The sequence below is a fragment of the Bombina bombina genome, chromosome 1 (genome assembly GCF_027579735.1).
Source record: "Bombina bombina isolate aBomBom1 chromosome 1, aBomBom1.pri, whole genome shotgun sequence".
In the NCBI taxonomy this organism is placed as follows: domain Eukaryota; kingdom Metazoa; phylum Chordata; class Amphibia; order Anura; family Bombinatoridae; genus Bombina; species Bombina bombina.
This window is the reverse complement of record NC_069499.1, coordinates 1,100,170,264-1,100,185,996: the sequence shown is the minus strand read 5'-3', so window position 1 is coordinate 1,100,185,996 and position 15,733 is coordinate 1,100,170,264. Positions and strand designations below refer to the sequence as shown.

Here is a 15,733-nt window from a genome sequence, read left to right as displayed (position 1 = left end):
TTTGAAGCATCGCTCCTACGAGAACCGATTTCCTTATCGCAGATAGCCCGCACTGATCGTGCAATGATCTCGGAGGTAACAGAGGACGCAAGCCCTATGGTCGGTACTAACAATAAGCAGCAGCAGCCGCCGGACTATATACTTACCCCAGATGATCTTAGGGATTTGTCGCGTGAGCCTGGCAGTAAGGTGAAGGTCGGTCCTTTCACTTTAATCTACCCGCAGAGAGAGAGTGCTGAGACCCAGAAACGGAACTATCCTCCTTTGTGGAACCGCTGGCTACGTCTGCTGAGGGCGGCTGAAGAAGTGAGACACCGGAAACAGGTACTTGTGACAAGATATGTGGAGATGACCGTTATGCATTGACAGCTGGAGTACTGCAGAGACGGGTAAAGTAGACAGGTTCGTTTGGCGGACCGAAGTGCTGTGGGGATCAGATTGTATCCTGGCTGGCCTTGGAGATACAACAGCTGCTTTACACTGAGCCATTTCTTGCCGACAGTTTGGGAGCTTGGGACAGAAGTCATGATGCGATAAGGAGATATATCCTGACTTCAGTTGTAGTTGTGTTCCCTGAAAAGGACAGACATGCGGTATGGAAGGTATTAATAGTAATGTGGTTACAACAAACTGCCCGAAAAGACGGAGTGGATTAAAATGCTAAGCCCCTGGCAGAGACTCTGTGGATTAATGTGACAATACTCTTAACTATGGACTGTAAATAGGTTATTCAGCAGTTGTATTGTAAGTTAAACATGTTAAGTAGCATTTTAAATTATGTTTTGCTAGCTAGCAATTTATAATATGTACTCAGTTTTCCATCCTGATTAGACTTGGGCTAATCAGAATCAAGTTATGGAGCCTAGCAATAAGTAATGAGTCTAATGTCATTTATATTGCAATTATAAGTCAGAGGATAGGTCAAGAAATTTTTGTCTAAGCAGTCTAATGTCCTATATGCGCATTGAGGAGTAATTAACGTTGAGCTGATGACAAGCTTTGTCTCCTTACTACAGTATACCATATGTTTCCTGTAATGCCTTATTGTCCTACTATATTATTGAGGACACTTTTTTTATACTGTTGATGTTAGTGTTGCGTGTTGGAGTGTGTAACTATCTTCCTCTCCATTACCCTACTTTCTTTGCAGTTGATTGAAACTATCTACCCAGTAACATTTCTAATATGTCTATCTGCCCTCTCCCATTCAAACCCTTGACCTATACCAAGTGGCATGCCTCCAGCGGCCGGGGCGGCATGTCTACATAATTTATTTTTTATTTGCAGAAATGCATGTAACCGAGGTCTCATTGCATCAAGACCATAAGGAGAGGTCTGATCTACATACATACATATGGGGATATATATAGTGAGGTACATATTATCCAGGGGATATCACAATTACTTAATCCTTTTTGAGTAGATTTAGTTTACACACACGTAAGTTTAGTTCCTGAAATTTAGTACCAGGCTCCCCCCTGTATATAGCCCCCCACAGGGGATCTCTTGTATAGGCTTAAGGCCTTTGATTTAATTAAATGTAGCAACATGCTCTTAACTTTTTATCTTTCTATAGTACTATACAAATCATACTGTTTGCACCATAAAAGCTACCTAAACTACATTCATAAGTAATCTATTTTTATATAAGTCCCCGTGCTGTATAGCTCTCAAATGTTAGTATTCTATCCCTATAACCTACTCTACATCTTGGTTTTAATATATTCTGGAGACCCTAAGAGTCAGGATATATTATCTGTGAGCCATGCTATATGTCTAGACTCAGATTCCACTGTAACACCTACTATTGACATTGCATATTTCCTGTTGGTGATTTATCTCAAAGTTTTAATGTGATAGGATATATATTACTCATACATTTATCGGACACAAAACTCTTACTTTATTGGATCTAGTTTTTAGTAATTCACGATCAACAACATTTATATTTGATCAGTTTACCCCCCCCCCATATACTCCAATGAGCTCACGTTGTGAGCATAGGAAAATAAGTCCTATAGCAATCCCATCCATTACTACATATAATATAGTTATATTTATTGTTCTTATATATAATTTCACGTGACACAGTATTCTCTAATTAATCTACCGTTGTTCCTTGTCACATTTAAAGTTGATTAAAGAGCTTGCTCTATAGTACAAAACAAACTGTTGATTCATAATCTGAGATCCAAAAGTGGTCTCTACCTGATCCTGTTTGCCTTCTATACGCTTGTATTTTCTTTTTATAAAAATGTGAGGTCCAAGAGTGGCCTATAGTTTAAAGGGTATATACTATACATATTTAGCTTGTTGATGTCTGATCTTCATGCTTTGTGATAATTGGATGCATAACAATTGTTCTCATGTTCCTATCTATTTCTATGTAACATTCATAGACATGTTTGTATATCCTTTTTGAATCTCAATAAATAAAATTAAAAAAAAAAATCACTGCTTATTTTAAATTCAGAGTAAGTGCTATTACAATGTCTTTTTATCATGTACTTGTTAATTATGTAATTCTACTGCATTGAGTGGTCCTTTAAGAGTTTTGCTATCGGATAAGGTTTCACTCCCTGAATATTGGTCAAGATTGGCGTAAGCCTCTTCTGCTGTATAGTGTGATGCCATAGTAACACTAAATCCCTTAACACCCCCAAGTCTTTAATTTTTTTGTTTATTTTATAAACAAAAAAGTAAAAAAAAAAATCTCACAAAGGACGGTTATCAGCAACAGCAAGAAAGGGTTAAACTTGAAAGTTGAAGGGAAGGGTTTAACTGCAACTTAAAAAAAAATAAAATGTAACATACATCCAGAGACCTGGGGCTTCAAGTCTCCCTAAGTGTGATGGGGACACTCCTTGCCTAAAGTGCTTAGAGGGATATGGCTGCACCTCACTAGCAGATCTTTTAGATTTCAGTGCTTGATTGCAGCTACATTCTATGCTTATTTGTTAAAGGTATTGGCATATTTTTTTTTTTTTTTTTAAATCTGAACATTGCAGAAGTCGGGAGTTCCACACAAGTTTTCTCAATTTTCAGCGTTGTTTGTATGTTGTATTTTTAAATGTGTTGAAATAATGTTGGTAATACATTTTTATATAAAAGCTCAATTAAAATTAAATTCTCACATCCTGGTTTTTTTTTTTTTTTCAGGGAACCAATAGATAACCTGACTCCTGAAGAAAGGGATGCACGCACAGTATTTTGTATGCAACTTGCTGCAAGAATAAGGCCAAGAGACTTGGAAGAATTCTTTTCAACAGTCGGCAAGGTAAACTGCCAAATGTGTGAATGTAATTGTACATATTGCCATGGCTTTACTTACTGCATCAGAACATTTGCTTGCTTAATGTTGGCTATATATAGTAACCTGTTTCATTTTCAGGTTCGTGATGTGAGAATGATTTCAGATAGGAATTCCAGGCGATCAAAAGGGATTGCCTATGTGGAATTTGTGGATGTGAGTTCTGTCCCTTTAGCAATTGGTCTTACTGGGCAGAGAGTTCTTGGAGTTCCTATCATAGTTCAGGCTTCTCAGGTATGTTAGTTATTCAACTAAAATGTGTTATTTTAATGTGACATCCTGCTGAATAAATTAAATACTTTGTGTTTTTTGTTTTTTTATTTTTACCTCCACTACTCCTTTAGGCAGAGAAAAATAGGGCAGCAGCAATGGCCAATAACCTTCAAAAGGGTAGTGCTGGGCCAATGAGACTGTATGTGGGATCTTTACACTTCAACATAACAGAGGATATGCTACGTGGGATTTTTGAACCTTTTGGTAGAGTGAGTATGAAGAAAGTTTTATATGTAGTAATCCAGGCTCTTAAAAAAGCCTAACTTTTTAGACACCCTCTGTGTCCATTTGTGGGTGATGCATCCAAAAGAAAAATAAACTGTAGATTCTTAGTGACGCTAAATTAAAAATCAATTTTGTTTCAGAGCGTGCAAAAAACCCTCAAATATACTTCCATTATCATGTTTTTGTATCACTTTCATGCACCAGCTCCTACTGAGCATGTGCAAGAGGTGTATATGTGCATATATATTTTTTTTGTGTGTATCTGTTGCATTGATACAGGGAGAGGGAAAATGGAATTAACAACATAATTTGAAATTCAAAGTGCAAATGTTCAAGGTTTGGGGGAAAGTTGATTTCCTTAATCATCCATTGAAAATGTTCACATGTCCCGGACTAGTGGAAATTTCCATCTGTGCGTGCTTCTATAATGTTTTTGACCAAATGGTGATAAGCCCGGGAACCAATTATGATTAACTATGAAATAATTAAAGATAAATTATTGCAATATATGGAACAGAATGCCAGTTTATTTTCAATTCCAGAGAACAGCACACCAAGTAAAGATGTCAAATGGTTTAAACATTTTTATTTTCAAATTTTTGCAGTTACATTTCTTTTTCTTTAGTTAACTTTTGAATAAATCATGCCATATTTAAACTCATACACCTATTGTATAACTTTTTTACTATGCTTGTGAGCTGTTGGTGTGCACAGCACTCTGCATATTTAAATTAACTATTTTTTTTTCCATAGATTGAAAGCATCCAGTTGATGATGGACAGTGAAACTGGCCGCTCTAAGGGCTATGGTTTTATTACTGTAAGTTTATATTGTAAACTTGTCACATTTTAATACTGCTGTTGTAGTAAACTGTCTAAAGCAGGCTTTATTCGTATTTTTATAATCTACATGAATGCGTAACTTAGTAGTGCTTATAATTGAGAAGTTATTTGCTCGTAAACCATAAACAAGCATTAAAATCTTGTATATTGAGTGACATTAAAAAATTGTATTTACAAGTATTAAAATAACTTTGTAGAATACTTGTACTGTATTAATTTTGCCCCCAAAGTCATTGGTGAAATTGTGATAACTTAATTTTACTTGTACAATATACACACTGTAACTGCCTGTACACCAGTATTTAAACACCACAGGCAACAAGGCTAGCCACTGTCGTAAACTTATTATAAAGTGAGTGTTTTACTACTGTTTGATAAAGCCAATTAGGGATAGATGTGTAACAGATTCAGCAGGGTGCATTTAAAGTTCTGAGAATTAGAAATTTCTCAAACTAAATTACATGAAAAGGGGACAAACCTAATAAATATTTTGCAACGTTTCCTTACATATAGCTAAACATTTATTATAAAAGTATCAAGGTTTTTACTGTCCATTTAATGGGGGTTTTTTGTACAAAGAATCTGAATACATTATGTGGAATACTGCAATGTTTATTGAATGTCACTTATTAGTGTTACTTTAGTTTTCAGATTCTGAATGTGCCAAAAAAGCCTTGGAGCAATTAAATGGCTTTGAGCTTGCTGGCAGGCCAATGAAGGTTGGTCATGTTACTGAACGTACAGATGCTTCCAATGCTAGCTCCTTTCTAGATAGTGATGAACTAGAGAGGACAGGAATTGACCTTGGAACAACTGGCAGGCTTCAGTTAATGGCCAGACTTGCTGAAGGTGAGTAACTTTTGCACTTTCCTGTAGTGATAAAGTATTAAGATATAAGTGTGTATAATTGCCTTCTGCTTTCTTGGCATAGGGTACATATCTCCTATAAGCAAGCTGGATACTGCTAATATTGGTTTGACGACTAATAAGAAATTTTGCTGACAAAAATGACCGCTTAAAAGGGATATGAAACTCTTTCCTATGGCATGGAGAGTCCACAATATCATTCCAATTACTAGTGGGATATTCAACTCCTGGCCAGCAGGAGGTGGCAAAGAGCAGAGCTGTTATGGGTCACTTTCCTTACCCATAATCCCGTCATTCTTTGCCTCTCATCACTCATGAGTGTCTGAGAAGATTTAATCATTTAATGGGTACTTTTCCCTGCAAGCAAGGATTGTGACTATGCTGTGTTCATGTCAATCTCTTTTTAGTAAGAGTAATGGTGGCTTTTAGCAGTTAGAAGGCGGCAAGGTGGTCCTTGCTTTTGTTTTCTAACAACAATGCTACCCCTTTATATAAAACAAGAGTTGGTTACTCTTTTCTTTTTCTACAAGTCACTGTCAGATGTGGAGTAATCTTTCACATCTAAGAAACTGTTCCCTGCCTGGCAGCCACTTCCACTGGTAAGTGCTTTCCCTTCTAGGTTAGAAGGTACCAGCACTCAAGAGTTAATCAAGGAGATTTCTGTGGCTTTTAATTATGGGTCTAATTTATGTCTATATAAAGACCTATATTTCTCCAACATTGGTGTGTCCGGTCCACGGCGTCATCCATAACTTGTGGGAATATCTCTTCCCCAACAGGAAATGGCAAAGAGTACAGCAAAAGCTGTCCATATAGTCCCTCCTAGGCTCCGCCCACTCCAGTCATTCTCTTTGCCGTTGCACAGGCAACATCTCCACGGAGATGGTGAAGATGGGGTTTTACTCAAATCTGTTTGTGGTTCCCAAAAAAGAGGGAACTTTCAGACCAATTCTGGATTTAAAGATCCTAAACAAATTTCTCAGGGTGCCATCGTTCAAGATGGAAACCATTCGAACGATTTTACCTTCAATCCAGGAGGGTCAATTTATGACTACCGTGGATCTAAAGGATGCGTATCTACATATTCCTATCCACAAAGATCATCATCAGTTCCTAAGGTTCGCCTTTCTGGACAAACATTACCAGTTTGTGGCTCTCCCATTCGGGCTAGCCACTGCTCCAAGGATTTTCACAAAGGTACTCGGGTCCCTTCTAGCGGTTCTAAGACCAAGGGGCATTGCAGTGGCACCTTACTTGGACGACATTCTGATACAAGCGTCGTCTTTCAAAGGCAAAGGCTCACACAGAACATCGTTCTGGCCTTTCTCAGATCTCACGGATGGAAAGTGAACATAGAAAAAAGTTCCCTGTCTCCGTCGACAAGAGTTCCTTTCTTGGGGACAATAATAGATTCTTTAGAAATGAAGATTTTCCTGACAGATGTCAGAAAGTCAAAGCTTCTAAACGCTTGTCAAGTTCTTCACTCTATTCTACGGCCTTCCATAGCTCAGTGCATGGAAGTAGTAGGGTTGATGGTTGCAGCAATGGACATAGTTCCTTTTGCTCGAATTCATCTAAGACCATTACAACTGTGCATGCTCAAACAGTGGAATGGGGACTATACAGACTTGTCCCCAGTGATTCAAGTAGATCAGAAGACCAGAGACTCACTCCGTTGGTGGCTGACCCAGGATCACCTGTCCCAAGGAATGAGCTTCCGCAGACCAGAGTGGGTCATCGTCACGACCGACGCCAGTCTATTATGCTGGGGCGCGGTCTGGGACTCCCTGAAAGCTCAGGGCCTATGGTCTCGGGAAGAGTCTCTTCTCCCGATAAACATTCTGGAACTGAGAGCGATATTAAATGCTCTCCAGGCTTGGCCTCAACTAGCAAAGGCCAGATTCATAAGATTCCAATCACACAACATGACTGTTGCTTACATCAATCATCAGGGGGGCAACAAAAGGAGTTCCCTGGCGATGAGAGAAGTGACCAAAATCATAAAATGGGCGGAGGATCACTCCTGCCACCTATCTGCGATCCACATCCCAGGAGTGGAAAACTGGGAGGCGGATTATCTGAGTCGTCAGACATTCCATCCGGGGGAGTGGGAACTCCACCCGGAGATCTTTGCCCAGTTGACTCAATTATGGGGCATTCCAGACATGGATCTAATGGCGTCTCGTCAGAACTTCAAGGTTCCTTGCTACGGGTCCAGATCCAGGGATCCCAAGGCGACTCTAGTAGACGCATTAGTAGCGCCTTGGACCTTCAACCTAGCTTATGTGTTTCCGTTTCCTCTCATTCCCAGGCTGGTAGCCAGGATCAAGCAGGAGAGGGCCTCGGTGATCTTGATAGCTCCTGCGTGGCCACGCAGGACTTGGTATGCAGACCTGGTGAATATGTCATTGGCTCCACCATGGAAGCTACCTTTGAGACAGGATCTTCTAGTACAAGGTCCATTCGAACATCCAAATCTAGTTTCCTTTCAGCTAACGGCTTGGAAATTGAACGCTTGATTTTATCTAAGCGTGGGTTTTCGGATTCTGTAATAGATACTCTGATACAAGCCAGAAAACCTGTAACTAGGAAGATTTACCATAAAATATGGAAAAGATATATCTGTTGGTGTGAATCCAAGGGATTCTCATGGAGTAGGATCAAAATTCCAAGATCCTTTCTTTTCTCCAAGAAGGTTTGGATAAGGGATTATCAGCAAGTTCTCTAAAGGGACAGATTTCTGCTTTATCTGTCTTATTACACAAACGACTGGCAGCTGTGCCTGATCAAGCTTTTGTTCAGGCTTTGGTCAGGATCAAGCCTGTTTACAGACCTTTGACTCCTCCCTGGAGTCTGAATTTAGTTCTTTCAGTTCTTCAAGGGGTTCCGTTTGAACCTCTACATTCCATAGATATCAAGATGTTATCTTGGAAAGTTCTGTTTTTGGTTGCTATCTTTTCTGCTAGAGTTTCTGAGTTATCTGCTCTGCAGTGTACTCCGCCCTATCTGGTGTTCCATTCAGATAAGGTTGTTTTGCGTACTAAACCTTGTTTCCTTCCAAAGGTTGTTTCCAACAAGAATATTAACCAGGAAATAGTTGTGCCGCCTTTGTGTCCGAATCCAGTTTCAAAGAAGGAATGTTTGTTACACAATCTAGATGTAGTTCGTGCTTTAAAGTTCTATTTAGAAGCTACAAAGGATTTCAGACAAACGTCTTCTCTGTTTGTCGTTTATTCTGGCAAGAGGAGAGGTCAAAAAGCTACTGCTACCTCTTTCCTTTTGGCTGAAAATCATCATCCGATTGGCTTACGAGACTGCCGGACGGCAGCCTCCTGAACGCATCACAGCTCACTCTACTAGGGCTGTGGCTTCCACATGGGCCTTCAAGAACGAGGCTTCTGTTGATCAGATATGTAAGGTAGCGACTTGGTCTTCCCTGCACACCTTTGCCAAATTCTACAAATTTGATACTTTTGCTTCTTCAGAGGCTATTTTTGGGAGAAAGGTGTTTTGCAAGCCGTGGTGCCTTCCGTTTAGGCAACCTGATTGGCTCCCTCCCTTCATCCGTGTCCTAAAGCTTTGGTATTGGTTCCCATAAGTTATGGATGACGCCGTGGACCGGACACACCAATGTTGGAGAAAACAACAGAATTTATGCTTACCTGATAAATTACTTTCTCCAACGGTGTGTCCGGTCCACGGCCCGCCCTGGTTTTTTAATCAGGTTTGATGAATTTATTTCTTTAACTACAGTCACCACGGCACCTTAGTTTCTCCTTTTTTTTCTCCTGTCGGTCGAATGACTGGGGTGGGCGGAGCCTCGGAGGGACTATATGGACAGCTTTTGCTGTACTCTTTGCCTTTTTCTGTTGGGGAAGAGATATTCCCACAAGTTATGGATGACGCCGTGGACCGGACACACCGTTGGAGAAAGTAATTTATCAGGTAAGCATAAATTCTGTTATTTAAGAGGGCAGATTTTGGGCTCTGCTTTACTGTAGGTGAGATTTTATGAGGCTGGCAGAAAGAAAGGACAACTTGTATAACTTTTTTATAAGATTGTCTGGGCTCAGTGATAATTTATAGTATATACAACTGTATTGGGAGAATTATTAGAAGTGGATTCGATTGTTTTGGATATTGTATGCGAGGTAACACGATATGGGAGTTATTTCGCACCGTTTTTTTACTTTGGTGGCGCCGTTCATTTTAGTTGTCATGTGACCGCTTTTCTCCGCGGCTTCTGTCAGATCGGCGTTTTGCAGCGGTGTATGTCTTGATCTCCTTTTAAAGGGACATTAAACACTTTATTTTCTTTTTTTTTTCTTTTTTTTTAAATGTATAATTTTGCTTATTTTTAAATAACATTTTGCTCTGATTTTCAGTCTCCTAATCATTCCCCAACGTTTTAGGAGAATACAGTCAGATACCTCTTCCAGCTTGCTCCTTTTTGTGTAAAGGGTCTTTTCATATGCAAAAGGGGGAGGGGGGAGTGTCTTATTTCCCACTTGCAGTGGGCTTTCCAGCTACCTTATTAACAGAAGCTCTTAGTTTAGCTCTAAGTCTTTATTGTTTTAGTTTTTTTATACTGGATTTTTATCAGTATTTGCATTTTATTCTTTATAGTAGTGTCGATTTACATGCAGTTATATGAAAATTGGTGTATACTGTCCCTTTTAATCTGCGTCTAGAAGAGAGTAAAAAATTCTTTAGTGGGACTTTCTCTGCTGGTCCAAAGAGCGGTAAACCCTCAGAAGAGCTAAGATTTAACTGTTTTTATATTAATATTTTGTTTACTACGTTAATTTGTTTGTTTTTTTTGCCACTTCTATAGCTAACAAAGTGGTGCATTAGACTGAGAACCAAAGACTTTAGTTTTTTTTTTTCTTTCTCTCAGGATAATGTTGTTCTAGCAATGCCTCAGCTTTTCCCTAAAACGTCCCAAGTAGGGCTGCAACAACTAATCAGTAAGATTGATCATAAAAATAGTTGTAAAAGATTCTCATTATCAATTAGGTGGTCAGCGATTAGTTGGTTAATTGCACAGCACCAGCTGCTTCAATCCGATGAACTCCTGCACATGGTATTGTGCAAAGATTTTGATTTATATTTTTTTTCTATCCGATTAATCGGATAGAAAAAAGAATAAAAATCTTCAATTTTTTTTTTGCACAATCTTAGTTGTAGATTAAAGCAGCTGGTACTGTGCAACTGACCAACTAATCGCTGACCACCTAATTGATGATGAGATTTGTTGACAACTATTTTTATGATCAAACTTACCGATTAGTTGTTGCAGCCTTAGTCCCAAGCTTTAAGTTTCACATGCAGTGCCCTGCTGCTCCTCAACCTCCTAGGGGTGTTTATTTACCAGGAGATTTTGCTGCGCAAATAACGTCTGGTTTCTGCAGCTTTATCAGCTTTCCCTGTTACTGGTAAGAGGAAATCTAAAAATATTTGTTAGCAAGGGTTCTGACTCCGCTAAGATTGCGTTAGTCAGTATCAATTGTCTGAAGATACCTCAGCTTCTGAGGGCGAGATCTCAGATTCTGACTATAGTGGAACGTTCTACAGATTCAGAGGAGGTTAACTTTAGATTTAAGCTTTAATAACTCTGGTTACTTTTGAAGGAGGTCCTTGCTACTTTAGAAGACTGACTCATCTGTTGCTGAGAACCCAAAAAAATCTAAACTTTAGAGTATATAATGTACCTTCATACGTGGAAGTGTTCCAGACTGTATGTCTGAAATTATAGCTCAGGGATTAATTTTTTTTCCCAGTCTCCTTTTTATAAAAATAAGTCTCCTGTTGCTGACTATACGTGACTCGTGGCGCACAGTGTCCAAGGGTAGATGGAGCTGTCTCTACTCTAACCAAGAGAACTACTATTCCAATTGAGGATAGTTGTTGTTTCAAGGATCCCATGGATAAGCTTGAGGCTTACTTAAGAAAGCTGTACATTCATCAGGGAATGCAGTGGCAGCCAGTTGTGAAAGTATTGCTACAGTTGTGGGGGCAGCATCTTATTGCTGATATACCTTGCCTGACCTGATTTTAGAAGACTACTATAGAGGAGATCCAGGATAGGATCAAGGCTCTTAAGCTGGCCAATACTTTAATCTGTGATGCCAACATGCAAGTGGTTAGACTGGGAGCCAAGATTTCTAGCTTCACTGTTCTAACTCGCAGACCTCTGGTTAAAATCTTGGTCTGCAGATTTATCATCCAAGTCAAAACGTCTGTTTTTACCTTATTATAAGGGCAATACTTTTTTGGTCCTGGTCTGGCCGAGATCATTTCCAAAATTACAGATGGAAAGGGATTTTTCCTACCTCAGAACAAGAAGAAAATACCTAAGGGTCGTCAGAATTCTAATTTTTGTTCCTTTCATAACTTCAAAGGACAGAAGTCTTCTTCCTCCTCTTCAAGGCCGGAGCAATCCAGGACTTCATGGAGGCCCAGTCAGCGATGGAATAAGGGGAAGCAAGCCAAGATGCCTTTTGCAGATTCTAAATAGTCTGCAAGGGACAGCCCCCAATCCAGTCTTGGATCAAGGGGGGGGGCAGGCCTTCCTTTTTTCGGCAGGCTTGGATACGCAATGCCCCAGATCCTTGAGCCATGGACATAGTATCCCAGGGTTACAGAATAGGATTCAAGTTGCTTCCATGGACATCATTCCCTTTGCTCAGTTCCATCTGAGACCTCTACAGCTATGCATGCTCAGTCAATGGAACAGAGACCACTCGGATCTATAGCAGAAGATGGCTCTGGATCCCCTAACAAGAGACTCTTGTGGTGGATTTCGCAGGACCATCTGTCTTGTGGTACATGCTTCCTGAGACCTTCCTGGCTGTTTGTGACCACGGGCACCAGCCTGTTAGGCTAGGGAGCAGTTTGGGGCTCTCTAAGACGTTTATGGGAAGAGAAGGCTCTTCCGAATCCACAGGTTAGCTTTTAGAGTTGAGAGCAGTTTTCAATGCCTTGTCAGCTTGGCCTCAATTAGCCTTGGTCCGTGTTTATCAGTTTCCAATCGGACAACATCACCTCAGTGGCATACATTAACCACCAGGGAGGGACTCTGAGTTTGTCAGCAATGAAGTAGGTGACCTGCATTCTACAGTGGGCAGAATCTCCTATCTACCATCCACATTCCAGGGGTGGACAACTGGGAAGCAAATTATCTGAGCATTGTCTATTTCCACTCCCCCTGTACCATGTGACATCTATCAGCCAATCACAAATGCATACATGTACCATGTGACAGCCATCAGCCAATCACAAATGCATATACGCTTATTCTGTGAATTCTTGCACATGCTCAGTAGTAGCTGGTGACTCAGTTTAAATATAAAAAGGCACTGCACTTTTTTTTTGATGAAGTAAATTGGAAAGTTGTTAAAAATTGCATTCTCTATCTGAATAATGAAAGTTTAATTTTGACTTGTGTCCCTTTAAAGTTTTACAGCAGGCTCCGTTTGAGCCGATGCATTTGGTTGAAATTAAATTTATATTGGAAGGTTTTGTTTCTTCTTGCTATTTCTTCTGCTCGCGCTTTCCAAGCTTTCGGCTTTGCAGTGATCCCCCTTACTTTATTTTTCATGCGGATAAGGCGGTCCTTCGTACTAAGCTGGGATTTCTTCCCAAGGTAGTGTCGGATCTCAAAATTAATCAGGAAATTGTTACTACTTTTTTCCCAATTCTTCCAAGAAGGAACGTCTTTTGCGTAACCTGGATGTTGTGCATGCTCTAAAATTTTACCCATAAGTAACTAAAGATTTTCGGTAATCTTCTGCCCTGTTTTCTCTGCTAAGGGTCAAAAGGCCACTTCTGCTACTCTTTCTCTCTGGTTGAGTGTTACCCGGTTAGCTTATGAGACGGCTGGACAACAGCCTCCTGAGAGAATTACAGCTCATTCCACTAGGACTGTCTACTTCCTAGGCTTTCAAAAATTAAAGCTTCTGTGGAGCAAATTTGCAAGGTGGATACATGGTCCTCTTTGCATTTTTGTACAGACCTCAGGCACCTCTCTACCCTTATCTTTTTTCATTTCCTTTGGCCGAATGACTTGGGCTTATGGGTAAGGGAAGTGACACTTAACAGCTCTGCTGGGGTGCTCTGTGCTTCTTCCTGCTGAGTTGAATATCCCACTAGTAATTGAAATGAAATTGTGGAGACTCCATGCCCGGAAAGAGAAATTTTTCAGGTAAGCATAAATGTGTTTTTATGATTCGGATAGGGAAAACAATTTAAAGTTTCCAAATTACATCTATTATAAAATTTGTGTCTCAAGTTCTATGTTAAAGAAATATCTAGCTAGGTAACGTGCACATGTGTGGAACACTAATTGACAGGAAATAGTGCTGCCATATAGTGCTTTTGCTATTTTATAACATTGTTTCAAAACTGCGCCCATATAGTGCTTCATATGTGTACACTCTGTAACTTACCTTCCTGCTTTACAACAAAGCATAACAAAAAACCAAAACATTTGATAATAAAAGTAAATTGAAAATGGAATCTTGAAATATAAAGTTTGGGTTATAGGTTCCTTTAAAAATGCTTTTCAGCACTTATGTACATAGCATATACCAACAGTTAACAGACCTTTTTAATGCTTATTAATTAATAAAAAAATAAATATATATATATATATATATATATATATATATACTCTGAAGGTTACTGTCCCTTTAAATAGAAAATACAATTTTTAAAGTTTACATTTTACTTCTATTAAATTTGTTTCATTCTCATGTTCTTTGTTGAAGGGAAACCTAGGTAGGTAGAGTGCACATGCCTGAAGCACTCCATGACAGGAAATAGTGCTGCCATCTAGTGCTCCTGCTGATGTATAACATTGTTGCAAAACTGCCATATAGTGTTGTGGACACATGCACACTTATGAGTTTACATACCAGCTTTTCAACAAACAAGAAAACAAAGAAAATTGATAACAGAAGTAAATTGGAAAGTTGTTTAAAATTGTAAGCAGCTATCTGAATCATGAGAGAAAAAAATGGGTTTTATATCCCTTAACTACTCCAAAACAAAAGGCGTATCTCGCTAGTACACACATACTGTCACTACTTTTTGTGTAGTTTAGTCAAAGTATAACACTGTATGTGTATACAACTGTTAAAGCAATTTTTTTTTGTTTTAGGCACAGGATTACAGATCCCACCAGCAGCTCAGCAAGCACTACAGATGAGTGGGTCTCTAGCATTTGGTGCTGTAGCTGGTAAGTCGCAAACATGCATGCAAACAATTATTGCAAGATTAGGAATATTGATTCTTCTAGTAACAAATTACCTTTTGGGAAATGTTTTTGCTTTTAGTAAGTTGTTTGTGTTTTTTTTCCTGCGGCATGCGCACGTGTAACACACACACACGCACACCCACCATCATTGTACGTTGCACTTTCACAATAAGAAATTTGGCTCTATAAACAAGCCAAATGCTGCTGTCAGCAGTCCTATTGGTTATTCATTGTAGCATGAGTTACACTAATGGACATTCCTAATTTGTCTATGCTGCTGAAATCGTGACATTCACTAGAAGCATTTTTGCTAAGTATATTGCAAAAAATGCATACATTTCAATTTTGACCTTTTATCCCTTTTTTAATAGTTCATTGCATGAAATTTAGTTTGCACTATTTTTTTGTTTATTCTCGTTTCAGATCTGCAAACCAGGATTTCACAACAAAGTGAAGGTAAAGGCCATAAAACCTCTAATTTTAATATTTTGTTAAATAAGTAGTCGGCATTATCTAGAATTGTTAGGTTTTCTTTTACGTATACAAAAGATTTTGATACTTTGAAAAGTTTATCAGCATTTCTTTCCTAAGATATGGTGAGTCCATGGCTTGAGTAATTACTGTTGGGAATATCACTCCTGGCCAGCAGGAGGCAAAGAGCACCACAGTTAAACCTAAGTATCACTCCCTTGCCCACAATCCCCAGTCATTCTCTTTGCCTTTGGTGCATGGAGGAGGTGAAGTTTAGGTGTCTGAAGAAAAAATTTGATTTCATCTACAAGTAAGTTTTGGGGTATAGCCGTATTTCACGTCATTCCTTGCAGTCGGGTAGTGGTGGCTTTAAAGCGGTTAGGAACTTTGAAATAGGTACTTACTGTGTTTTCCTAACAATTGCTGCCCTAGTTTAGAAAGCCAGAGTTGGCTGCTCTGTTTCTTTTTTTAAAGGTCTCTGTGAGGAAC

The 15,733-nt window shown here is 39.3% G+C and overlaps 1 protein-coding gene across 5 annotated transcripts in view; it reads left to right on the top strand.

The window, feature by feature from the left end:
- Nucleotides 1-15,733, top strand: part of RBM39 (RNA binding motif protein 39) — a 78,273-nt gene that overhangs the window by 35,244 nt on the left and 27,296 nt on the right. For all 5 annotated transcript variants that reach the window (XM_053696232.1, XM_053696159.1, XM_053696340.1 and 2 more), the window contains 7 exons: nucleotides 3,160-3,277; nucleotides 3,392-3,544; nucleotides 3,655-3,792; nucleotides 4,562-4,627; nucleotides 5,295-5,499; nucleotides 14,678-14,755; nucleotides 15,197-15,229. In XM_053696232.1, the coding sequence (XP_053552207.1) occupies nucleotides 3,160-3,277; nucleotides 3,392-3,544; nucleotides 3,655-3,792; nucleotides 4,562-4,627; nucleotides 5,295-5,499; nucleotides 14,678-14,755; nucleotides 15,197-15,229 (791 nt within the window). The remainder of the gene's footprint in view (nucleotides 1-3,159; nucleotides 3,278-3,391; nucleotides 3,545-3,654; nucleotides 3,793-4,561; nucleotides 4,628-5,294; nucleotides 5,500-14,677; nucleotides 14,756-15,196; nucleotides 15,230-15,733) is intronic.